Source organism: Eleutherodactylus coqui, chromosome 1 (assembly GCF_035609145.1).
Source record: "Eleutherodactylus coqui strain aEleCoq1 chromosome 1, aEleCoq1.hap1, whole genome shotgun sequence".
NCBI classification, from domain to species: domain Eukaryota; kingdom Metazoa; phylum Chordata; class Amphibia; order Anura; family Eleutherodactylidae; genus Eleutherodactylus; species Eleutherodactylus coqui.
This window is the reverse complement of record NC_089837.1, coordinates 223,671,115-223,698,572: the sequence shown is the minus strand read 5'-3', so window position 1 is coordinate 223,698,572 and position 27,458 is coordinate 223,671,115. Positions and strand designations below refer to the sequence as shown.

The 27,458-nt window shown below is 44.6% G+C and overlaps 1 protein-coding gene across 2 annotated transcripts in view; it reads left to right on the top strand.

Annotated features, from left to right (window-relative positions):
- The window catches only part of AHI1 (Abelson helper integration site 1), a 185,961-nt gene that overhangs the window by 118,603 nt on the left and 39,900 nt on the right, over positions 1-27,458 (top strand). For both annotated transcript variants that reach the window (XM_066605823.1, XM_066605816.1), the window contains exon 20: positions 14,150-14,208. In XM_066605823.1, coding sequence (XP_066461920.1) covers positions 14,150-14,208 — 59 coding nt within the window. The remainder of the gene's footprint in view (positions 1-14,149; positions 14,209-27,458) is intronic.

Genomic DNA, 27,458 nt, shown 5'->3' with positions numbered 1-27,458 from the left:
AGGTAACATAATATTTATACCACACTTTAGCCAATCACAGGCAGCTGTTGCTCAATGAATAACAGGCGAGAGCTGCCTGTGATAGGCTGAGCGCCTCAGTCAATCACAAGCAGCTCTTTCCGCAGGAGGGGATTTTCAAACAACTGCATTGCAGAGCCGGGGACAGTGCAGAGAGGACGCGGCTGAGCCCCGGCAGCTGAAGGAAGGTGGGCATGTTTTTTTTTTTACACTACTTTGCCTTGTTTTTCAGGGATGGGCTGAAAAACAATTACAGGAGGGGGGGCGGGGGGGGCCGCAGCTGGATCCCCTACCACAGCTGTCATCCGTGACAGCAGCGGTAGGGAATTTTTTATTCCCCGCGTGGATTTAGAATTGCTTTGCTGCATCTGTCACAGATGTGGCAAGTGCAGCAGAGAATTCTTTATTCCCCGCGGGGATGAGGAAACCATCTGCCGCATGCAGCAGATGTGTTCTTCATCCCTCACGGGGACACGGCAGCGGCGGACAGGTAAGTATATATATTTTTTTTCTACACTAAAATGGTTGTTTTTTAGGGAAGAGCTAATATTTCAAGCTCTTCCCTGAAAAACAATTACAGAGTGCCAGTTGACCATTGCCTTCAATGGAGCAGCCGTAGCTCCATTGAAGACGATGCGTGCATTCCCTATGGTGCGCGCATGTCCCGTCTTTGCAGGCGCACGCCTGTAAAACACGGACATGTGAACACACCATAGGGAATGCATTAGTTCTAACAGACCCGTGTTTCAGTGTGCGCGAATACACGCACAAAAACACGCTCATGTGAAGCCACCCTAAGGGGTTAAAAAAGCACTTATGGCGACTGAGTTCTGCATCAAATGTATTTACATGAAACAATTCAAAATCTACAATAAAAAGGGACATTTTTGGACTTCATTGGAACCTGTCAGCAGACTTAAAGCCCCATTTACACGGGATGAATGTTGGGCAAACGATGCCTGACACTCGTCCCTGCATGTACCAGCTCACATGCTGTTGCGCAGGAGCGATTATCGTTGGCTCGCAGCGAGGCGGCTGGAGGAGATTCCACTACTCGCTCTCCCCCGCCCCTCTCCATTCACTAACACAGCATCTAAAAAGCTGCTGTTTATCCTGAACGATGATCGTTCAGGATAAACAGCAGCTGTTCAGCCGCTGTGTTAGTGAATGGAGAGGGGCGGGGGAGAGCGAGTAGTGGAATCTCCTCCAGCCGCCTCGCTGCAAGCCAACAATGATTGCTCTTGTGCAACAGCACAGAAGAGAGTGTATGTGGCATCGTTTACCCGACAGTCGTCCCATGTAGATGGGTCTTAAGTCCCTCTTTGCCTTTTAATTAGTATGCAGGGTGCCATTTTTAGATTACCCCACCCCCTAATTGAGAATACAAGGAGAACCTGCTAATTAATACTTTGTGTCTGTTAGATGCCCTCTAAAGGAGGTTAAAGAGAACAACAGGCTTCCAAATATGAAGAGACCCATAATGATCAACTGATCTCTGGGCCAGCTTCAAATTAATGGGGATTGTCATGATGAGGTGTAACTTATTTCATAGATTCCTTTTTTTGCTTATAAAGTGATTTATGTCAGTTTTCCTTAATGAGTTTATAGTATTTTTTTAGTTTATGATTGAGTGATCTTGTTTGTTACAATTTTGATGGTAAAATTGGAATTGGACTATAAATTACTTTATCTTCTTAGCCTCTTAACAGCTATGTATTTTGATTAGTTTCTTTTTGAGTTACTTATTTCGAAGTTAAAGAAATTTTGTATTGTTTAGATGATACATTTGATATTCTCTGAAAAGCTTGGATTTTTTTCCAGCTATTTCAAGTTTCAAAACTGGTTCTGCCGGTCTTCAGATGCTGGGATAACTTTCAAGACCATTTCCTTTCTTCCAATCTGAAAAGAGTTGTGTTGTATTTCATTTTCTGCTGTGTATAAAGTGAAGACCTGTTTGCCTCATAGTCTAAGAAATATGGTAGGGGTTGCTTTATCAACAATGACTAGATTTATAATTTGTTTTCATTACCTTCAGCCTACATAAAGGGGGTTCTATGCTCACCTAAAAAGTTGCATCAAAGTTGTTGACAGAAAGGGTTGCAGGCTATAATTCACAGAAAGCTATTTTAAGTTTGAGTAGACCCTGGCCATGTGACCAGTAACATCCAGTACTGCTGTAGTAGCATGATATGCTGTCTGCTGATCACATGAGCCACTCTCTGAATAGCCCCACCCACCTAGATGAATTGAGATCACATGGGCGAGGACTATACTGATCCAATGATTAAAGAAATGGTGGTCCAGCTTGCTCTGTCCAAGGAGGTGGGGCTACTCAAAGAGTGACGAAACGTCATTTCTTTGCAGCAGGACTGGATGTTACTGCTCAAATGTGCAGGGTTAGAGCAGCGTTCATACCCAAATTTCAACCTACCTTCTATGAATGATGGGCTGCAATTCTGTTATCGGAGAATTTGAAACAGATTTTTAGGTGAATGGACAACTCCTTTAAATCAGAAACACTTGCCTGTGCCTCCTATGGTAATTGATTTTCAGGTGGTAATTTATTTTGGATGATATCAGACTTGAATCAATTCAAGACGTAAATTAGGGCAAGATTTACACATTGTCTGTTGTGGCTACACCTCAGATGCAAATGATGTAAGATGATCTATATTTTCCATAGTATGGTTGAACGACAGTTAGCTGGAAAATGTCTTCCAGTGTGAACTTTCAGTCTTCTTGTACATGCTGGGATGCTTGTTTTATTTGCTTGATTTCACTCAACAAGCCTCTCGCAAACTCAAGGAGATGAGGCATTTAGAAACTTCTAGAGTTGCAACAGCTGTCCATTTTTCTTGTAATAGGAGGGGGATTTTACATTGCAAATACTTTTTGAAAACCTAGTGCCTTGTGTTGCTTTGGTTATTTTTATGTGGAATTTACTGAAAATGATCTGTAGGTTTGTAACCTCAGGCACCTTTTTATAACATTTATTTACTTAAAGGGACTATATCACCAATTTTTTTTGTGTTAATTAAAACCAGGCAGTGAAACATTATCCATTTTTCTAATTGGTATTTGTTTTTGTATTGTGGTATTTTTTTATTCTGCTGTCTATGCATGACTATGGGGGCTACCATCTTTTCTGAGCTACAATAAACACCCTTAAGAGCATTCAGAAGATCTGCTTTACGGCAGCTTCATGGACTGTTCGCACAATGAACGGGAGGCGGCCCCTTGACCTGTATGGGACACTGCTCTAGTGATGTCCTGCGATCTGCACAGAGGTCATTTTGCAGCGAGGGCCCTTTTACACGGAAAAATTATCGTTCAAAAAATCTTTGGATCGTGCAAATTTGAATGGCAATCGTTCAGTGTAAACACGGCCAAGAAAGACATGTCAAATGAGAATTTTTATTTTATCAGAAAAATAATCTTTCAGGCTTTCACACGTCTTTGTGTACGAACAGCGATCGTATAGTCATTTATATTCACTGGTACAGTGAAGGTGAAGAACAGAATGATATGTAAACACGGTTCCGAATGATATTGCGAACAATTTATCTGTCAGTATAAACAGGTTGCATGAGCCATTTTTTTGCTCCACGTAAAAAGTGAATGGATCCTGTGTCCTCTACATAGAGGTATTTACCTTTCAGTGTAATGGCCCTTTTACACGGAACAAGAATCTCACAATTCTTGTTTGCGCCATGATTCTTGTTGAGAACACATCTGGGACTCATTAAATTAATTGGTCATTTCAAGCAGTGCGACTATGCTGCTCGCAAATGAACATGCCCTGCAGGTGGGGAAAGTACAGTAAAATACTCCGATACATGCGCAAAAAAGTTGCACTAAGGCGCCTGCAAATACGCATGCACTCATGTAAAGGCACCTTAACACAGGGATACATAACGTCATCATGTATAAGGTATTACTGAACAGTGTATATGTGCATAAACAGCAGCAGATAACTCACCTTTGGGTCCTGAAAATAGGAAGACCAAGAATCATTGTGAATTATGTACCATCAAAGTGACCTACTCTCCATTTTGCTACTGGACGTCTTCATTGGGGTCAGAGCCAGAAGCTAGAAGGCTTCGCTCCCATTGAAATTCTTCCAATACACTTCCGGCTACAGCTCCAATGCGGACTTGCGGCTCTGTTGCACTGACAGCAAGCTGGTGGATCAGTTGATTGTCAGGGATCCTGAGCAGCAAACCCCTCCAATTAACTAGTGAAGATAGGTCATCATTAGTAAATTTACGCAAAACCCCTATAAAGGAAGTCTATTACCAGAATATAGCCTGTAAACGATAAGTGATTGGAGCTGTAGATGTCAATCATTAGACAATGGGAAGGGCTGAGGACTAGAGATGAGCGAGCGTACTCGCTAAGGCAAACTACTCGAGCGAGTAGTGCCTTATGCGAGTACCTGCCCGCTCGTCTCTAAATATTCGGGTGCCGGCGGGGAGGAACGGGGGGGGGGGGGGAGATCTCACTCTCTCGCACCCGCTCCTCCCTGCTCACTCCCGCAACTCACCGCTCTACCTGCCGGCACCCGAATCTTTAGAGACGAGCAGGCAGGTACTCGCATAAGGCACTACTCGCTCGAGTAGTTTGACTTAGCGAGTACACTCGCTCATCTCTACTGAGGGCGAATGAGATAGATTGTCACTCATTTACATAGAGTGCGCATAACATGTAAAAGCACTTATCTGGGGAAGAAATATGTTGTAATACTATTTTCAGAAAATATACCTGTAAACGCCTTATTTTTTATAGAAATGTATTTACACTGAGATTCATGATGGGAAAAGAAACCTGCACATAATCCTTCAGGTTACCAGATTGCACTTTTAATATTTCTTCCTTTACACATATTACTATAAGTCACTGACTAATGCTGAACATTCTTACAGGAATATTTGGGCTGTGTGTCAGAGTTTATGTAAGAGTTTGATGAGGGCATTCAGTTAATGTGTAAAATTAATATGGTTTTTGAAATAATTGACAAGAACAACTTAAAGGGGTTGTCCCGCGCCGAAACGGGTTTTTTTTTTTCAACAGCCCCCCCGTTCGGCGCGAGACAAACCCGATGCAGGGACTTAAAAAAAACAAAACGCACAGCGCTTACCTGAATTCCCGCGCTCCGGTGACTTCTTACTTACCTGGTGAAGATGGCCGCCGGGATCTTCTCCCTCGGTGGACCGCAGGGCTTCTGTGCGGTCCATTGCCGATTCCAGCCTCCTGATTGGCTGGAATCGGCACGTGACGGGGCGGAGCTACACGGAGCCGCTCTCCGGCACGAGCGGCCCCATTCAGAAAAGAAGAAGACCGGACTGCGCAAGCGCGTCTAATCCGGCGATTAGACACTGAAAATTAGACGGCACCATGGAGACGAGGACGCTAGCAACGGAACAGGTAAGTGAATAACTTCTGATAACTTCTGTATGGCTCATAATTAATGCACAATGTACATTACAAAGTGCATTAATATGGCCATACAGAAGTGTATAACCCCACTTGCTTTCGCGGGACAACCCCTTTAATGATTCCTGGATTCTAACCTAGCAGTTCACAATACAGTTTAGAATCACATCACTTTACGTGACAACATAAGGCTGGATTCACACAGGGCTCATTTGCCGCGGTTTTGCCGCAGCAGATCCGCCCGCGGCCGCTAATCTCGGGATTAGCCAGCCATGTGGATGAGATTTCTCAGAAATCTTGTCCACACGGGACGGCTAATCCGCTGCGGTAAACCCGGTTAAAACCGCGGCTGCGGCCGCCGCAGCCACGGTTTCAAAAGATGCAGCATGTCTATTTACTTTTTTTTGTTGTTTATTTACATCACGGCCGCGCTCTTCTCTATGGGAGTGCCGCCGCAACGGTAAAAGCATGCGGCCGAGCCGCTTCAAAGCCGCCGCAGCTTACACCGCGGCGGTTCTCCCGGCGGAAATCTCGCGGTTTTTGCTGCGGCCAAACCGCGAGATTTCCGACGGGAATCCGCCCTGTGTGAACCCAGCCTAATAGCGAAAGGAATTCAAGTTGCATTTTCTCCATTGAAAAAACTGTACTTCACTTCAGTTTTTAGAAGTTAAAGAACTAAAGCACTGATATTGGATTTTAATACATATTTTGGCTAACTTTTTAATTAGTTGCATTTTGTGCAGGGTTGCATGCTGGAAAAGCAAAGGGCCTTCTCCAAATGAATAACCCAGAGTTGGGAACACACAGTTTTAGAATGTTATTAACCTAAAGATTTCACTTCACTTGAATGAAGGAACTCAACCCAAACTATCAGACAGCCCAGACTGTTCGTCCTTGAGCAGAATACATTTGGAATGACAAATTTTGGAAAAGAGGTGTTCTTTTTACATCCACTAAAACCAGATTGAGACTACCAAATGGTGAAGCATGATTTACGACTGTAAATAATGCATTTCCACTGCAGTCTACTGACACTGTGCTCTAAACCACCGTTGCCGTTGTTTGACATTGCGTATACACTGCCTAACAGAGAAACTGGCCACAACACAAAGGAATGCTTGAAATGAGACAAAATGCAGCACAGATAGAGAATTAGGTTCTGAACAATATGTTTTCATTTCAAACAATTACTCATCTCCTGTAGCCCAATAAGCAGGATGTAAGTAAGTAGTGAGGCCACCATATTGGGGTGATACAATTGTTAATGTGACGTGGCATCGATTTAAAGATGGCTTGAATATTCTCTTGGGGTAATTTTGGCCATGTGGTATTGTCTATAGTCCACAGTTCATCTCTATTACTAGACTGTGGGAAAGAATTCATTGTATGGCCAGTTGTGTACCGTAGATTCTTGACTGGAGAGAAATCTGGGGATCAGGCTGGCTTAGAAATGACTTTGACACTATGCAAAGCATGCCTGGTGATATTTGCTGTGTGGGGCTGCACATTATCCTGTTGGAAAATGGGATTGGGTGCACCCTTATCAACATAACATGCCATCAGTGTGCCTCTGATGTGTACTAGAGGAGGTCAGCTTTTGATGGATGACTCCACATTGATGAGCTGTGTGGCACTCCAAAATGGCAGTAGGATCAGCCCAAATGTCCTGTCGCCTCCAGACCCTAGCTCGGTAAACAGAATTGCTGAGCCAGAATCTCAGTTTGTCATTGAACACCACATTATGCTATTCTTCACAGGAGGTAACTGGAGTGACACCACTGCAAGCATTCACAGCGATGGTGTTTTGTGAGACGCATTCTTTGCAACAGATGGCTTGACCCTACATGTGTTGTAGCCAATTCGTGCAAAACTATCATCATTGATATTGGAGTATCCAAATCTGCCTGTACAATTCAAAGTGTGTCATCAGCTGTGGATTGGGGAGCCGCTACTGCACGATGCTGGTTGCATCGCTCTGTGCATTTTGGCGCTTATCTCTGTGCTGCAGTCCTACTACGACAATGCACATTTCGTTCTGCTGACAACTGTCTCCAAATTCGACTCACGGTTGTCATCTCACTGAGTTTTTGTCACATTACAACTCAGAGATCAAGCCGCTGTACATATCCCTATAAAGAAACCTTTAGTAAGCCTTTGATTAAATGGCTCTTGACCTTGTCTTAGAGGAATTTCAACTTTTTAATCTTTATCCGGACACAAAAAAAACATAACAAAGCAGATTCCATGGGCATGATATTGTCTCCAAACTTTTTATCATGCTCCCATATCCGAAACTCCGTCAGTTTGCATAACTTGTTTGTCTGACTATACTCTGAAAATTGCATAAAGCAGTGACAAATCTTCATGGTGTGGCATTTTCTCTACGCAGCAGTATAATAATCTTACCCTCATTCGGTAATGCAAAATCCACACTTTGTAACACCCGACCAGCAGTTCTTGTGTTGATGTTTCCTCCAGAGCTAGGCTTTTCACACCTTTCTTCTAGGGCCTTACCAGCTGAACCATAGTTATGCCTTGGCCTTATTACTGGTCCACATGCATGTCAAAACAGGGACAAGTAAATGTGATGCACGTAATGTGCTGTGGCAATTTTCTTATGTTCCACAGTGCCAAGAACATTGCTAGCTACATTCTGTCTTTCTGGCACAGTAAGAAAGTTCTATCTGTATGAAACTTCCGGTTCCTGTTTTGCCCTGGAGAATGTTTTCCTGGATAAAACATTCTGTGATGTATTGCATCTTTCACAACAGAAACATCAAGTCCTGAGACAGCAAGATTCTCCTCCTTTGGGATGCTTGAGAGGCATGTTGGGCCACTTTAATTATGGAGCGCCTCACTATTGAGGCCCACCTCAGAGTCTGAGAAGAAATGCTCTAGAGGTACTTTAATGCCAGACTGACATTTGATGTACTTATGTATCACAAAACTGCAAGGGATTGGGTGCAGCTCTTGCGCCTGTGTGATCATTGATGTACATACCTCACATGTTCACCGATGATCACACAAGCACAGGAGATGTGCCCATGCAACTACTGTGGGAGTCTGGCTATGGCTTTGGTCCTTTTGCAACTGCTGCGATCGAAGATAATCAGAGGCAAGGCTTTATAGGCTGCCTGTACTGGCAGGCATAGTACATTGCAATTCCAAAGTTGAAAGACTGATTAAGCAATCGCTTAGTGAGGTCCCAAAGTCGATTTAAAATTAAAAGACATTTAAAAAAATATTTAAATAAAAAACATTTAAAAAAATGTTTGGAAATACTAAAGAAAAAAAAAGCAAACATATTTTCCCCATTTAAAACTTTTGCTATATAAAAAAAACTACACAATTGTTTTTGCCAGTTTGTAACAACCCAATTAATTGATTACATTATTTAGCTTCCAAAGTAAACTTTCAAAGAAAGTTTGCCAGACTTGCTGTTTTTTGTTCACCCCCTTTCAAAAATGGAATACAATATGATCAAGAAGCCGTATGTACTCTCAAATAGTACTAATGAAAAGGTCAATGCATCCTCTAAATCAGGAGTCCCCAACTCCAGTCCTCAGGGACCACCAACAGGTCATGTTTTCCGGATATCCTATGGTAAGAACACCGCTGGCAATGTCTGAGGCACTGATAATAATTACATCACCTGTGCAACACTGAGGAAATCCTGAAAACATGGCCTATTGGGGGTCCCTGAGGACTGGAGTTGGGGAACCCTGCTCTAAATAACATGTCCTCACACAGCTTCATTAATAGAAAAAGAAAAAAATTAGTTTTTTTTAACAAAAATTACGACAACATATGGTAAGTGTTATTTATTAACTATTTTGTGTGGCATGGAAATAAATTTTGAAAATTGCAATTTTTTAACATTTTCTGTTAATTTGGGATTCTTTAAATATATAAACATAATGGGCAAAATTTTGCGTTTACAAAATAATGTCTTTTAAAATTTACATATTATCTCCACATAAAGTGACATGTCAAATTTGAAAAATGAAGCTGTGCCAGTCATAACAAAACCAGCTGTGTCAGGAAGAGGTTAAAACTCTTTGTGCAGGGGATATATAGCACAATTTGATGCCTTTGCTCCAAGGTTCAGAGATTACGGATAAGGGCATACTGTCTAATACTAACTGTGGTTATAATTTGCCTAAAATGCCAAAGGAAGCCTTTCTTCAAAACCTTTCCCGACCATTTTCCCCCACTCCCGCTCACTTACTTTTTACTCCTGAGCCCTCTTGTATGTCCATGCAAAGGATTGGGGTAACATGTAGGGTTTTTTTAAAACGAGGAAAAAGGCATACATGATCAACAAAAAATTGTCCGTTATACCTCCGGGCAACTTAGAACGGTTTCAGTCGATTTGGTCCCCCTGCTTTGCTTACACTGCTCCGATGTTAACAGGAATGGTTTCTGAACGGTCAGGCCCCTGGTCCCATTTCCTACTTCTCTTTCTTACTATCTTTTCTTCTTTTGGTGCCTCTCTAGTTTGCACAACTTGGACACTCTCTGTAGCCCGTTTGACAAATTGGTGTGGCCGGTGATCTTATTGATTCTTTTATCTGCTGATTTGTGCTGGTGTCCTCCCTTCAGCATTTTTGACTTGCCTCCTGAGTTATTAGCCGCTTTTTGTTTCTCGTCTGGTTTTTGTGCATCTTTCTCCACGTGAGGCTGTAGTTTGCATATAGTTGTAGTCTCATCTCTTTGCAACACACGTAGAATATATAACTGTTGCTCATCAAGCCGCTATTTTACATATTTTGTACATTTATTTCTTTATCAGGAAGCTATATGCCCTTGTTGAGGCAGTTTGTAATTCAAAACAAAGCATTTGTATACAATTGTATGTTATTGCACATCTGTGTACTTTTGTAATAATAATTAATAAATAAATACAGTATATACCGGCGTATAAGACGACTTTTGAACCCCCAAAAATCTGCTCTGAAGTCGGGGGTCATCTTATACGCCGGTAATACAAAAAAAAGAAAGTGTCCAAAAAAAAAATCACCTCCCCCGGCGTTCTGCGGCGCTGCTGCAGGCTGTCGCTCCCTCCTGGTCCCCGGCAGGGCATTGCTTTCTGAATGCAAGGCTTGAGATCCCCACCTCCAGAAAGCTAATACTGTGATTGGCTAACACACGCCGTCAGCCTATCACAGCCATTCAATGACATCATTGAATGGCTGTGATTGGCTGAAGGCACGTGTGTTTTAGCCAATCACAGCCATTCAATGATGTCATTGAATGACTGTGATTGGCTGACGGCGTGTGTTAGCCAATCACAGTATTAGCTTTCTGGAGGCGGGGATTTCAAGCCCCGCGTCCAGAAAGCAATGCTCTGCCGGGGACCAGGAGGGAGCGACATCCTGCAGCAGCGCCGCAGAACGCCGGGGGAGGTGAGTAATGATTTCTTTTTTTGCACCGCTGTATTCCCGGCGTATAAGGTGACAGTTGAGAGGTCGTCTTATACGCCCCGTCGCCTTATACGCCGGAATATACGGTATTAATTTATGAAATTTCAAGTTATATCTTCGTTGCAATAGCGATTTTTTTTTTTTCCTCTTAGCACTGATAATTTGTTCTTTGCTTGTGTGGCCCATGACTTTGAGGCAGAGATACTGCATGCAGAGCCTTCATGTTTTGTTTCATAATAATGGCACTTGCAGTTGAAAGGGCAGCCACTTTTCCAATGTGTTTATGAATAGGGTTTCATATTTGATTTTATGCAACTGTTCACAAGGGTATAACTAGTTGAACTCACCCATGAGAAGGGATATCCACTCATTTTTTAATCCTGCTGTGTGCAAGGAACACTGGTTAAACATTTGTAGCCTGTTTAATTTAGGGCTAACTTTCTGGGTAGATCATGCAGTGCAAATTTGGTAAAAAGGTGTATCATTCTATTGCACTATATGTATGTATGATGTCGCAAACATTTGCCTGAAATTTAGAAGTCTAATACTAGGTTTAGAAGTTTAGTACTCTGAAAAACTTTCTTTCTTTTTCCTTGCACTTGATCATTGTTCAACCCTGCCAAGCTCATTGCGTGATGTTCTGTATACAATGCAAATTACTGTTTAGACTTCTCTATAATACTTTTACTGAAACCTGAGGGCTTTTGGAGCTCCTTTTGTGGTCAGCATTAAACACACAGGTCCTGTTTTGCCGCCTGAAGGCTGCTCTGTCCTTTCAAGACTTCTTAAATTTCCATTGCTTAGTTCTCTCTTCTCATTTAGTAATACCATTATTTTCATATAGCATATGTTTGAGAAAGAAAAAAATAACATACAAGAAATGCTTCCAATCGATATCCGTCTGCTTTTTAGTAATGTGTCTCTATAGGAAATACCACTGTTGGTTTCTGTGTTAATATTTTATATATTTTTCAGCCAACATGGTGGCTCTAGGGTTAACATGATTACTCTCCAGCTCTGGGGTTCTAGATTCTTATCAGACCAAGGCCAGCATTTGTATGAACTGTGTATGTTTCACTTACTTTGTATGTTTGCGGAGGTTTCCTCCTACACTTCAAAATCATATTATTAGGCTTATTGCAGTCTTATGAAATTGGCCTGTGTGTAGTGGAGAAATTAAGATTGTGAACCTAATTAGGGACAGAGGCTGATGTGAGCATTGATATATTTTTCCTGCATTATATCTACATGGTGCTAATCTATTGCAGGCTTCATAATGGATACATTTTTTTTAAAGTTTCATTACATCTGTGAAGGAAATGATGGTGCTTATCCCAAAGGCAACCAGTTTAAATATAATGTATTTACCATTTAAATTATGCACTGGTACTGCAGTACCAGTACTGTGGTCCTCCATCATCGCTGATTGATATCGCACAAGAAGGAAATTTTCTTCACTGCTACATGACCCTGGTTGTCAATTCCTTGTCACAGAGGTGGTATCTTGTGACAAGGGATTGACAACTAGGGTGATTGTCACAATTTTATGGCAGTGTATGGAATATCATAGTTGTGCAGATTAAACATGGCATTTCAATATATATTTACATTCAGAAAGCATGTTGATACTATCTAGGCTTTGCTAAAAGATTCATTTTTCTGTCTTACAGTTTGAGTCAGACAGCAGCCGTGTGCTTACAGGACCTGTGATGTCACCATCATGTGATCAGTCACTGCCTCTGAGCCCATTACCTCACACCTAACCCCAACATAACCAGTACACCATGTTAAGTCCCACAGTACCATTGTATGTATCAACACCTAATCACTAGAGTACTAAATAAAGCCCAGTCGCAAAGGTTGAGCATTTAAAATATTTCCAACTTCCTTTTTAAAAGGAATCTGTCTGGGCTCATAGGACCTGATCTTCTGAAACCAGGGATATGAGTATTATACTTCTCTTCCCTGCTGTTCCCTTGCTGTGCGCTGTTAAAGTTGTGTCTACATGCATTCTGCAGACTATATTGCGTGTGCATAAAACTAGAGGACTAGTTTAATTTATGGAGTGCATAGGTGCTGACAGACTACCTTTAAAGAGTTCTTATCACTCACCACCAGATCATTCTTATTTCACAAATAGCCCCCACAAAAAATGAATTCTCTAAAAATAACTAATGAAAGGCGAGGTGTAAAAATACTTTTTTTTACATGTTTAGTAGTTCCCTTTAGAGAATTTTTTGTGGGGCTAACTATTTGTTATTTAAAGGGAATCTGTCGGCTTGAACATGCTGTCCAAACGGAAGGCATCATGTTATAGAGCAGGAGGAGCCGAGCAGATTACTATATAGTTTTATGGAAAAGGATTGTATAACTTGTACTTTAATTACTTAAAGCTCTGCTCATCAGTGACTCTTTAACTCAGAATTTCTCATAGGGGTATTTGAACATGTTTTTTCTTTTAAGTAAACAACTCCTTTAAAGAGGTTGTACAGGAGTGCCACAAAGTGACTGCTGTCCATGCAACCTTTTGAAATCGTCCTAGGACAGGAGAGTGTACATGTAGATGGGAGGAGGCGGAGCCTAACGCTACACTGTGGTCTATTCATTCATTCTTACACAGGCATATCCCAGTACAGAAACCATCAGAATGCCACGAAGTGTAGAGTTGACAGACTTCCAACGGGGTATGGTGGTGAGATGTCACCTGAGCAACCAATCACCCTCATTAATGCTTCATAACCATTGGTTATAGTCCATCACATGACATGCATCATTGGGCACAGAAAACATATATCAACATACAAAATACCCATCCGTCTAACATCGCTATGGAATAGTCTTTGCATATAAACAATAAAAAACTGGTAGCAAAACACAAGTGTAAGGTTCTCTTTAATGCATGTTGAGTCAATTTTCCATTATGTGGAAATATCTCTGTGAATGTATGTGGCAGAAATATTTGTAACAACAATCATATATGTGTGTATATATATATATATATATATATATATATATATATATATAATTTGCAGCATATAATCATCCTGAATCGTTCCAATATTTCACTTTCCTTCTAAATCTCTTAAAAATGCGTCTGCACAACAATCCTGTTGGACCAGCTTGTGGATAACAGTTATAGTTTAGTACTTTGTGGTATTGATTGTTGCTGCCTCCAACTCTTATCTATCTTGGTCATCTATCAAATTTTGTTTTGTTTTCACAACAGTTGACTAGTGGTAACAGTCCCAAAAACCTATGCATTTTGTCTTTTGCAGGTAGTTTCAGCCCAGTTGGACAGCCACTTAGTCGTACACCATCAATCAAACTGCAAATGGTAAGACAGCTTTTTTCCCCCCCACAACAGTATTTAGATAAAACAACAGCACTGCACATCAATGTTTCCAGAAATGGCCCCCAAGCTGAAGGGAATCTGTCCCGAAATGTTAACTTTCTGAACCATTTGCAGCAATATATGCAATTATTAAAGCCTTCTAAACATGTTTCTTGTACTGCTCATAAGACCAACATACCTGTAGAGAAGCTTTTTTTTTTTTAAAAAAAAAACAAAAAAAACCTCCCACGCCATATGTTACCTAGGTCCAAATAAACTGGGAGCTACCTGTACCATTCCAGCCGCCCAAAGTCTCCTCTGTAAACATGCCCCTTTCTCTTTAACTGATGTCATCCACAAATCTCGCACATGCAGTGAACATCCTTGGAGCGGTGCATGCACATATAGTTGTTGTCTGCTGCAGGCAGACACGCCAGATTTCACTGTGCATGAGCCTCTTCTTCTGCTTAGAAGAGCTACAGTATCTGCTACCATGAATTTCTCATCATAAATTGACCCTTCAGGAGTGGAAGCATGTTGGAGGGAGCTCAAAATTTGTAATAATCTACATGGATCACAAACATTTCCTGGTCATCCTAGGATGTGTAAGACTTTCTACTTAAAATATCTCTCATCAACTGGCTCAAGATGTTGAGTATTTTGTAGTGATTTGCCCTTCTTGTGCCCAAAATAGAGGGTCTCACCAAAGACTTGCCTGCTTGAAACTACTTTTGTGTGTCCCAGAAATGCATGGAGACATGTTGCTATGAACTTTTTTAAGAGTACCTTCATAGTCTCTCTGTAGTGCACGTGCTCCATCGGCCATTTTCGGCTCATTGCAGCAGTTAAAGACAGAGCCATAGAGCGCTATATGGGGCTGTCATCAGCTGCTGGGAGTAGCCGAAACCCGCTAAGGGAGTACAAGCTAAGTAGATTGAAAGTGCAGGTACTCTTTAATGATTTCCCAAGTTCTTCTCATTGCATAGCGATCTGGGAAGTGGTGATCTTTTCTCCAAAATGCCACACTTTATCACTTTATTCCACTGTCTAGTCTTCCTTCTGCTACTCATTTAACCTCCTTTTTAGTCAAGCATATATTCTGTCTACATGGACTGCCTCAGTACATTGTCTCTGGCAAAGGTATTTCGTGTATTTCTAGGTGGTGTATGCTCTGCAGGTTATTGGAAGTTAAGCTGGATTTCTTTTTAGCCTACCACCCACAGTCTAGCGATCATGTTGAGCATGCAAATTACATTTTTGTAGACTCACCTCAGAATTTTTCCCTCTTTATGCGTATTTCAGCAGTAATCAAATGGGAGAGTCCACTCAAATTAGCTCCTCGTCATTGTGTATGGAGAGCATCTTATGGTTTCTTTTTCTTATTCCTCACCTTCTGAAGTACCAGCAGCCTACAACGTTCTCATGGACTTGCTTCATATTTGACGAACGTTTCCTTTAAGTTATTCTATCACCTGCTATGAGCACTATAATCTACGTTATGGTGCACATAGGGAAGATTTCCAGGAACTCAGAAAGGTATTTTTTATACTACCTCACCTCCCTGTGCTGTCAGCCCTGAAAGTCAGTGTGTGGACCGTGCATTTAGAGCATGGACTGTGTCATTGGACTCAAAGCTGCAGGCTTCGTGCACTTGCTTCCATAGGGATCAGCCACAGGGCTGACAGCTCAGACACTAGTATTTGAGTAAGTATAAAAAATACCTCCCCGGGCTCCTGGAAACCTGCCCTATGAGCAGCATAACTTAGGTTATGGTGCTCATAGCCAGTGACAGGTTCCCTTAAGGAAGGTCATATCATGATTCAAAGGAATGTGGATAAGAAGTACAGGAGAACTCCTCAGTTTTAGCCTGGACATATAGTTTGTTTCTCTTTAAAACACATGCTTCTCAAGGCTTCTTTTTAAATATTTGCTCCCATTCTTGGGTCCTTACATGCTTCTCAGTCAGATCGATCCTCTGTTCTATAATCTATACCTTCCAGCATCCTTGCATATACCTAATTTGTTTTCATGTTTCTCTTCTCAATCCTTTCATCCTTAACCATTTTTTCAGCACTCCTACCTTTTCCCCCTGTCACTTCATTTGGTCCTGATGCTGACCCCTACCGCTCACCACTACCATTCTCCCACTGGAACCTCTGCTCTCTTGAGCTGATACTTGCCTTCCCAAAGGGCCTGCATTCAACAGTTCATCTACTCTCTACTCACTCCCCAATGGTCAAATGCATTTTAAACCGGTTGTATCAGAATAGAAAAACATGACCGCTGTCTTACAAGAACGGCACCACTCTTATCCATGGACTTTGGCTGGTACTGCAACTGGAAGAAAGCAGCCATATTTTTCTAATCTGATATAACCTCTTTAAGGGCTCTTCTTTCTTGCCCTGTTCCTGAGCCGAACCTTTAGGTTCCCATACTGGTACGAAGGTGTTTTTCTGTTTTGGATATAGATTGCTTCTTATCATGTATAACTAATAGAGATGAGCGAGCACACTCGTCCGAGCTTGATGCTCGTTCAAGTAGTAGGGTACTCGAGATGCTCGTTACTCGAGACGAACACGACGTGGTACTCGAGTCAATTTCGTTTCCCTTCCCCGCATGTTTAGCACCATTTTCTAGCCAATAGACATGCATTACCACTTCCTGCTGTGACTTTCCAGACTTATCCCACCCCACAGTAGTGAGTGCCTGGGCCGATCAGGTGACCGCCGAGTACTTAAAGCGGTCCCGCCCACGGCTCGCCTCAGATACACGCTGGCAGAGGTTAGGGAAAGTGCTGCTGCTGATATAGGGAAAGTGTTAGAGTAGGGATCCTGTCTTAAAGAACCCCAATGGTCCTTCTTAGGGCTACTCCTTATTGTGTGGATTACTGTTGTGGCTGGCTGGGAACAGTAGTGCACCTTTTTTTTTTTTAAATCTAGGCCTGTGCAGAGCATTTCAGCTATACCATTCTATGTATGCAGTGCATTAGACAGAGTTCTCATCGCTAAATAGTACGCTAATATTTCCTGGGCCACTGCAGAGCATTTAAGCTATACCGTTATATGTGTGCAGTGCATTAGGCTGAGTTCTCCTTGCTAAAGAGTGCGCTAATATTCCCTGGGCCCCTTGCAGAGCATTTCACAGATACCATTCTCTGTGTTGGGTAAAGTAGCCGCAGTTATCAGCACTATTCACTGGCTTTATAGCTTTCTGCCACTGTGCAGAGCATCTCACAATACCCTTTCCTTGGGTGCGGTGAAGTAGCCGCAGTTATCAGCACCATTCACTGGCTTTATAGTTTTCTGCCCCAGTGCAGAGCGTCTCACAGTACCTTTTCCTTGGGAGGGTTGAGGTAGCCGCAGTTATCAGCACTATCCACTGGGTTAATAGTTTTCTGCCACTCCATACAGCCTCTTTTATCTACAAGTCTCTGTGAGCGGTAAATGACCCCTAGGTATTAGCGCAAGACAGCGGTTTTGTTTTTTCCGGTAACAGCATAGAGCCCCCGGTATCTACAAGTCTCTGTGTGCGGTGAATTAGCCCCAGTTCTCAGCGCTGTACAGTGGGGTAATTTATTTGGGCTCTGCTCTATCCTAAATCCGGTATAATGAGGAGTACAGGTAAGGATCGAGGACGTGGACGCGGGCGTCCAAGTGAGGGTGTGGGCACAGGCCGAGGTTCTGGGCGGGGTGAATCACAGCCGGCTGCTGAGGGATTAGGTGAGAGCCAAGTCTCTATGCTCCCCAGCTTCATATCACAATTTGCGGGTCCGCGTTATAGACCTTTATTACAAACAGAGCAGTGCGAGCAGGTCCTATTGTGGATGGCACATAACACATCCAGCAATGTGTCGAACCCCAAGTCTTCTATGCAGTCCACTACTCCCGGCCTAGGGACTGCACCTCTGAAGAGCTTTTTGTGGATGAGGATGATGAAACACAGTTGTCTGTCAGTGAGGTAGTAGTAAGGGCAGTAAGTCCGAGGGAGCGCACAGAGGATTCAGAGGAAGAGCTGCTGGACGATGAGGTGACTGACCCCAACTGGCTTGCTAAGCCTACTGAAGACAGGGCTTCAGAGGGGGGGACAAGTGCAGCAGCAGGACAGGTTGGAATAGGCAGTGGGGTGGCCAGGGGGAGAGGCAGGGCCAGAGCAAAGAATCCCCCAACTGTTTCCCACAGCACCCCCTTGCGGCAAGCCTCCGTGCAGAGGACTATGTGTTCAAAGGTGTGGATGTTTTTTAGTGAGATTACGGACAACCGACGAACAGTGGTGTGCAAACTGTGCCACACCAAGATCAGCCAGGGAGCCACCAATACCAGCCTCACCACCACCAGCATGCTCAGGCATATGATGGCCAAGCACCCCACAAGGTGGAACGAAGACCATTTACTGCCTTCGGATCACACCACTGCCTCTTCCCCTGTGCCACAACCTGCCACACAGATCCAATCCTCCTCCCTGGACGCAGGCACGAGTGCCTCCCGACCTGCACCCACACCCTCACCTTCACGGTCCTCCACTCTATCCAGCAATTTCTCTCAGCGCAGCGTTCAGCTGTTGCTAACACAAGCGTTGGAGTGAAAGTGGAAATATGCCGCCACCCACCCGCATGCACAAGCTTTAAACATGCACATTGCCAAATTAATCAGCCTGGAGATGCTGCCGTACAGGCTTGTGGAAACGGAGGCTTTCAAAAACATGATGGCAGCGGCAGTGCCGCGCTACTCGGTCCCCAGTCGCCACTATTTTTCCCGGTGTACCATCCCCGCCCTACACCAGCACGTCTCCCGCAACATACTGCGGAAGGTCCATTTAACGAGTACTGGTGGGCAGGGACACTATATCTCCCTGATGGCACATTGGGTGAACTTGGTGAAGGCTGGAACCGAGTCAGAGCATGGGACCACTCACGTGCTACCCACACCGAGGATAGCGGGTCCTACCTCGGTGCTGGTTTCTGTGGCGTATTATGCCACCTCCTCCAAAGCCCTTCCTCCTCCTCCTCCGCCACCTCCACCGTTCAATTAAGAAGTGTGAGCACGTCGCCAGCAGTCGGTAGCGCGCAGCGTGGCAGCACAGCGGTGGGCAAGCATCAGCAAGCCGTGCTGAAACTAATCAACTTAGGTAACTAGAGGCACACGGCCCCCGAGCTGTTGCAGGGTCTGACAGAGCAGACCGACCTCTGGCTTTTGCCGCTGAGCCTCCAACCGGGCATAGTCATGTGTGACAAGGACCGTAACCTGGTGGCGGCTCTGCAGCTTGGCAGCCTCACATACGTGCCATGCCTGGCCCACATCTTCAATCTGGTGGTTCAGCGGTTTCTGAAAAACTACCCCCACTTGTCTCACCTGCTCGGCATGGTGGGCCGCGTCTGCGCACATTTCCGCAAGTCCACCACGGATGCTGCCACCCTCAGGACACTGCAATGTCGGTTTCAGCTGCCAGAGCACCGACTGCCGTGCAACGTGCCCACGCGATGGAATTCTACGCTAAACATGTTGGCCAGGCTTTACGAGCAGCATAGAGCAATTGTGGAATACCAGCTGCAACATGGGCGGCGGAGTGGTAGTCAGCCTCCGCAGTTCTTTACACAGTAGTGGGGATGGATGGCAGACATCTGCCAGGTCCTCGGAAACTTTAAGGAGTCTACCCAAATGGTGAGCGGCGATGCAGCCATCATTAGCGTTACCATCCCGCTACTTTCCCTGCTGAGAAGTTCGCTGCTAAGCATTAAGGCCGACGCTTTGTGGTTAGAACAGGAGACGGGGGATGACAGTATGTCGCTTGATAGCTAAACCACCTTCATGTTTATATCTCAGCGCGTTTTGGAGGGGGAGAAGGAGGAGAAGGGGGAAGAGACTGCTGGCCACACTGCAGAGGGTACCCATGCTGCTTGCCTCTCATCTGTTCAGCGTGTATAGGCTGAAGAGCAGGAGGAGGAGGATCCTGAAAGTCATCCTCCCAGTGAGAACAGCGATGTGTTGCTTACTGGGACCCTGGCACACATGGCTGACTTCATGTTAGGCTTTCTTTCCCGTGACCCTCGCGTTAGACACATTCTGGCCAACACAGATTACTGGGTGTACACCCTTCTTGACTCACGGTATAAGGAGAACCTTTCCACTCTTATTCCCAAAGAGGAAAGGGGTACGAGAGTGATGCAATACCGCAGAGCCCTGGTGGAAAAAGTGATGCTAAAGTTCCCATCTGACAGCATTAGCGGCAGAAGACGCAGTTCAGAGGGCCAACTAGCAGGGAAGGCGCGGGGATCAGGCAACATATCCAGCACAGGCAGGAGAACACTCTGCAAGGCCTTTGCCAGTTTTATGGCTCCCCAGCAAGACTGTGTCACGACTCCCCAGTTAAGGCTGAGTCGGAAGGAGCACTGTAAAAGGATTGTGAGGGAGTACATAGCCGATCGTAAAACTATCCTCCGTGGTGGCCTGCCCTGCCGCTAGCGTCTTGTCAGAGAGGGTGTTTAGTGCAGCTGGGGGGATCATCACGGATAAGCGTACCCGCCTGTCAACTGCCAGCGCTGACATGCTTACACTCATAAAGATGAACAAAGGCTGGATTTCCCCAGACTTCTCATCTCCACCGGTGGAAAGCAGCGGATCCGAAAGATTCTTTTAGCTGCAACAGGTGAAATATGCATCCTCTATAACCCCAAAAAGGAGAGAAGCATCTTGGTCTATCACTCTCGGATATTACTCCTCCTCCTCAAATAGCATGTCATCACGCTGAACCGCCAATTTTTCTGCGGGCCAAAAGGTTCTGTTAAAACTAATGTTTTCCGAGGGCTGCATCCAGGCTCTGTTACAAATTGGGCAACAACGAGCTGTTTCTTTAAAAAATGTTTATGGGTTTCACCTGCCCTCGGGGTTAAGCAATTTTTCAGGGGTACACTTTTACTCTTGGTACACCAATTTTTCCGGCCTTCGCCTATACTCTTGGCAAACAAATTTTTTCAGGTCTTCGCCTATACTCTTGGTACACCAATGTTTGAGGGGTTTGCCTATACTCTTGCTACAGAAATGTTTCAGGGGTCCGCCTATACACTTGCTACTGAAAGGTTTGAGGGGTTCGCCTATACTCTTGCTACCGAAAAGTTTCAGGGGTCCACCTATACTCTTGCTACAGAAATGTTTGAGGGGTTCGCCTATACTGTGGGTGCACAAATGTTTCCCATAGCGGTGTTCAGCTGTCTGGCACAAATGCACTGAATGACTTGGGTAGGATGCAGAGTGCAGACAGCTTTCCCATTGCGTTGTTCAGCTATCTGACACATGCACAGAATGAATTGTGTGAGGACACATGGATTTCCCATATCTATGTAATTCAAGGCACATTGGGTCAACCAGGTGGAGGCTGGGACCAAGCCTCACCCTGGGCCCGCTCACGTGCTTCCCACACAGAGTATTGCGGGCCCTACCTCGGTCCTCCTCCTGCTTGGGGTCTGGGGATCAGCATTGGTCTGCATGTATTATCTCTCTTGCTACAAATTACCGTTATCCGAGATGAAACTTTCACACGGTCACTGTATACCTGTGGTGGTTACTTTTGCGACACCTCCTGCTTCAAACCAATCTTTGGTGTTAGTATACGCTGCTGCATTGTTGAGATGTGTAGAAGTACTGGCACCTGAGTCCCCTTTATGCCCACGTTTGCGGCTCCTGAAAATTTTGTGACAGAGTGGCACGGGATTGGAATTATGATCAGACGTCAATTTATCATCAATTCTCATCAGCATTGTGGGCTATCGCCCACACTTTCAAAGAGGGTCGCTGCCTGGTCCTGCCAATCCTCTGCAGTGTGTGTCTCCGGTTCCTCCTCATCGCAGACACACTTATAAATAGACATGAGGATGGTGTGGCTATGAAGCGAGTGTGTGGCATGAGGGCAGATGAACGCTGCGCAGGGAAAATTTTGTGTGCGCTGTGGACGCAGGCTTGTGCAGGGGGTTGGACAGCAATGCCAGCATGTAACTCAGTAGAAGAGGCAGCTGTGTCACCCGGAGGCAGTGATTGGCCTTGGTTGCAGCTAGTGTGGTGCTTAGCTAAGATGTGCCAGCGCATGTGCCTTGCTAATGATGGTCTGTCCCAACTAAATTGTTAGGGGGGTGACCGCCAGGCTCTTGCCCCCAATTTGGCTTAAAGGGGTTGTCCCGCGGCAGCAAGTGGGTCTATACACTTCTGTATGGCCATAATAATGCACTTTGTAATGTACATTGTGCATTAATTATGAGCCATACAGAAGTTATAAAAAGTTTTATACTTACCTGCTCCGTTGCTGGCGTCCTCGTTCCCATGGAGCCGACTAATTTTCGCCCTCCGATGGCCAAATTAGCCGCGCTTGCGTAGTCCGGGTCTTCTGCAGTCTTCTATGGGGCCGCTCGTGTAGAATGCCGGCTCCGTGTAGCTCCGCCCCGTCACGTGCCGATTCCAGCCAATCAGGAGGCTGGAATCGGCAATGGACCGCACAGAAGCCCTGCGGTCCACGGAGACAGAGGATCCCGGCGGCCATCTTCAGCAGGTAAGTATGAAGACGCCGGACCGCCGGGATTCAGGTAAGCGCTGTGCGGGTTGTTTTTTTAACCCCTGCATCGGGGTTGTCTCGCGCCGAACGGGGGGGGGGTTAAAAAAAAAAACAAACCGTTTTGGCGCGGGACAACCCCTTTAATAGTGGCAGCAGGGTGCCCCAGATGCACCTATTCATGCTGCCCCTGCTGTTCCCTATCCATTTCTGTGGTGTTTCCTTGACTTTCTCATGTTTTCTGGTGTTTCACACAAATGCTCGAGTCCCCAATTGACTTCAGTGGGGTTCGTTACTTGATACGAGCTCTCGAGCATTACGAAAAGTTCGACTCGAGTAACAAGCACCCGAGCATTTTGGTACTCGCTCATCTCTAATAACTAACTATCTGATATGTGCTATGATTGTTTGCCTGTATACCTGCACTGACCCCTGCATGCCTGACCACGATTGTCACCTGCTGTTTTGGTACCACAAATCAGTGTCTTCAGTCATTGCTAATGCAGACTACTCCTGGGATAGCGACCTGGATATCTTCTGTGGGAAAATTCATACCTCCTCGCAGGGATTCTAAAATCTCACAATTCCTCAGACTCTCCATCCTGGTTTAGCCCAAAGCCAAATCTGTAGCAGCCCATTAGGTCATCTTTAGTACCGTAAATACCGGCGTATAAGACGACTTTTGAACCCCGAAAAATCTGCTCTGCAGTCGGGGGTCGTCTTATGCGCCGGTAATACAAAAAAAAAAAAAAGTGTAAAAAAAAAAAATTTTATTACTCACCTCCCACGGCGTTCTGTCGCGCTCCGGCAGGATGTCGCTCGCTCCGGCAGGCTGTCGCTCGCTCCTCGTCCCCGCCGCAGCATAGCTTTCTGAATGCGGGGCTTGAAATCCCCGCTTCCAGAAAGCTAATACACACGCCGGCAGCCATGACAGCATTGAATGGCTGTGATTGGCTAAAGCACACGTGGCTTCAGCCAATCACACTATTCAATGACATCATTGAATGGCTGTGATTGGCTGAAGGCGCACGTGTTAGCAATCACACCCATTCAATGATGTCATTGAATAGTGTGATTGGCTGAAGCCACGTGTGCTTTAGCCAATCACAGCCATTCAATGATGTCATGGCTGCCGGCGTGTGTATTAGCTTTCTGGAAGCGGGGATTTCAAGCCCCACATTCAGAAAGCTATGCTGCGGCGGGGACGAGGAGCGAGCGACAGCCTGCCGGAGCGAGCGACATCCTGCCGGAGCGCGACAGAACGCCGTGGGAGGTGAGTAATAAAATTTTTTTTTTTTCTCCACTGAATACCGGCGTATAAGGTGACAGTTGGGGGGTCGTCTTATACGCCCCGTCGCCTTATACGCCGGTATATACGGTAAGTCTTGTGATGCTTGCTTGGGCATGCAAGAATTAGACGATTAACTTTTAGGGTAAATATTATTCACTGAACAAACTGAAAATTAATTAAAACCAGCTTTCATTTTGAATAATGAGAAAGGCCTTTGGGGTACACGAAAAAATAAAAAAAATTACCTTTAGGCATCCAACACACTAGCATTTTTTTTATCTATATGTTGAACACACTTTCACACATACAAAACTCATGATATGTCCTCTTCTTTTCCGTGGATAGATGAGAATTAGGAGATGCAAATGCATGTCAAAGTGCAGACTGTCCACTTATCTGACAGCACAAAGACTGGTGTCCGATGCGACTTGCACCCAAACCTCTTAGGCACAATTCAGGCATACGGCAAAGGTGTTGGTGGCCTTAGAAGGCAGCATTCAAAAAGATGAATTTTCCTCTGGGCACCAATCACCAAAACAATCCTTATTATGAAAATACTGTCCATATATCTACAGTGAAAGCTCTTTGAGATGATCACAATTGCATTGAAAAGTGGTCTTCTCAAAGAAGATGACCAATATGCATAATAAATGGCAGAACTAAAAATGTGTCCAAAATCTTATCTGGAAAAGGGGTTGGTCGTTTCAAAGAGGTGGCCATTTCGGGAGATTTCACTGTATTAGTGAAGTGTATAATTAACAATTTTCTAGTATAATGTTACTTTTGCATATGCTTCTTGTAGCCTCAGAAATTTTATCCTGCCTTTGGCCTGCAGATTCAACAGTAGCTAGCAGACTTGTGTCCATTTAGGATTTGTTTCCTAGGATTATAGAAAACTTTTTGCAGGCCTTTTGATATTGGTGATTACCTTTGTACAGGTTTTTGTTATCGCACCCCTCTGATTCACTATGAACTGATCTCATGGGCTACTATGCCAAGACACACCCTGCCTAAAAAATGACTTAATTTCATAAAACAAACAAAACTTCACTAATAGTAATGTTGCCTACTGGTGAATATGTGGGCAGAAAGGAATGATAGAAGTAAAACTTGTTTTGTAAAGCACCTGTTAATAAATTGAAAGTGTTTTGGAAGCTTGCTGAATCCTTCGCCTTGAAGTAGTATTCAACTTTTTCCTTAAAAGGGTCTCTGTAATTAGGAAACACAGCATGATAATTAGCTGGCTTTTTCTCGGTGGGACAAGCTTGGGCACAGCACATTGGGCACTGAAATTGAGTATCTGTAAAAAATTGCAATTTTCTCCTGGCACCACCTGCTGCTCATTCATTTGTGCAGACCACTGTTGCATCAAAATGCTCACTATACACCTTGATAAATTCCTTGAAGGGTATAGTTTTTAAAATAAGGACACTACTTGGGGTGCCTGAACACCATTCCAGCTAAATCTCCAAAAAGCTTAATGGTGCTGCTCACATTTGTGAGAAATTGTGCAGCAAATTGTACAGTGTTTTTTGTTTTTTTTGGTTCTAAAGCTACATATTGTTGGAAAAAGTGTAATTTTTTTTTTTTATACTCCAATGTTAAAAAATTAATTAAAACACCTGAGAAGTCAAAACGGTCACAACACCACCAGATGAATTCCTCCAGGGATGTAATTTCCAAAATGGATTCTTTTTTGAGGGAGTGGACAGGGAGGGTTTAAAAAAAAACCTGAAAATGCGTAATTTTTTTTTCCCTCTATAAAATAAATAATAGTTTTAATCACTTCCTGCCCAATCCAGTTTTGGCCTTTTTGACCAAGCTCCATTTTTCAAATCTGATTTCACATCGTATTAACATTGAGATGCTGTTACTTTTCCAAGTGATTCTGAGATTTTTCTTGTGACACATTTATGTTCGTGGTAAATTTTGGTTGATATTAGAGATGAGCGAGCGTACTCGTCCGAGCTTAATGCTCGTTCGAGTATTAGGGTGTTCGAGATGCTCGTTACTCGAGACGAGCACCACACGGTGCTCGACTCCATTACATTTCCTTCCCTGAGAAATTTGTGCGCTTTTCTGGCCAATAGAAACACAGGGAAGGCATTACAACTTCCTCCTGTGACATTCCAGCCCTATCCCACCCCCCTGCAGTGAGTGGCTGGGGAGATCAGATGACACCCGAGTATTTAAATCTGCCCCGCCCGCTGCTCGCCACAGATGCATGCTGACAGAGATCAGGGAAAGTGCTGTCTTGCTGTAGCTGCTATAGGGAAAGTGTTAGGTGTTATATTCATCTTCAAGAACCCCAACGGTCCTTCATAGGGCCACATCTGACCGTGTGCAGTACTGTTGAGGCTGCTTTTAGCAGTGTTGCACAATTTTTTTTTTTTTTTCTATAACGGGCGTGCAGACCATCGCGTCCTCAGTCTGCAGTCATTTTACAGAGTATAGGGGCAGTACTGGTGAGGCAGGGAAAGAGGTATACTGGCTATATAGGCAGTGGGCTTTTTCCCAAAAAGTGTAAAAATATACTATATTTGGCCTGCCTGTCACTGTCTTCAGTTTACTGCGTCTCTGCTGGGGGGAGTAGTCGGTGATTAATACCCAGCCTTGCGCATAATTGTTTCCTGGCTCTGCTGTGCGTTCCGTACGCGAAGTCAGCCTCCAACAGGGAAATCGAAATACAGTGTATATCAGAGGCAGTGGGCTTTTTCCCAAAAAGTGTAAAAATATACTATATTTGGCCTGCCTGTCACTGTCTTCAGTTTACTGCGTCTCTGCTGGGGGGAGTAGTCGGTGATTAATACCCAGCCTTGCGCATAATTGTTTCCTGGCTCTGCTGTGCGTTCCGTACGCGAAGTCAGCCTCCAACCACAGGCCAATAAGCGGCACATTTAGTTACAGCGTTCTGTTTCTGCTCTACTCGTAATACACCATGCTGAGGGGTAGGGGTAGGCCTGGAGGACGTGGACGGGGGCGAGGACGCGGAGGCCCAAGTCAGGGTGTGGGCACAGGCCGAGCTCCTGATCCAGGTGTATCGCAGCCGACTGCTGTGGGATTAGGAGAGAGGCAAGTTTCTGGGGTCCCCAGATTCATCTCACAATTAATGGGTCCACGCGGTAGACCTTTATTAGAAACTGAGCAGTGTGAGCAGGTCCTGTCGTGGATGGCAGAAAGTGCATCCAGCAATCTATCGACCACCCAGTCTTCGACGCCGTCCACAGCTGCAACTCTGAATCCTCTGGCTGCTGCTCCTCCTTCCTCCCAGCCTCCTCACTCCATGAAAATGACACATTCTGAGGAGCAGGCAGACTCCCAGGAACTGTTCTCGGGCCCCTGCCCAGATTGGGCAGCAATGGTTCCTCTCCCACTGGAGGAGTTTGTCGTGACCGATGCCCAACCTTTGCAAAGTTCCCGGGGTCCGGGG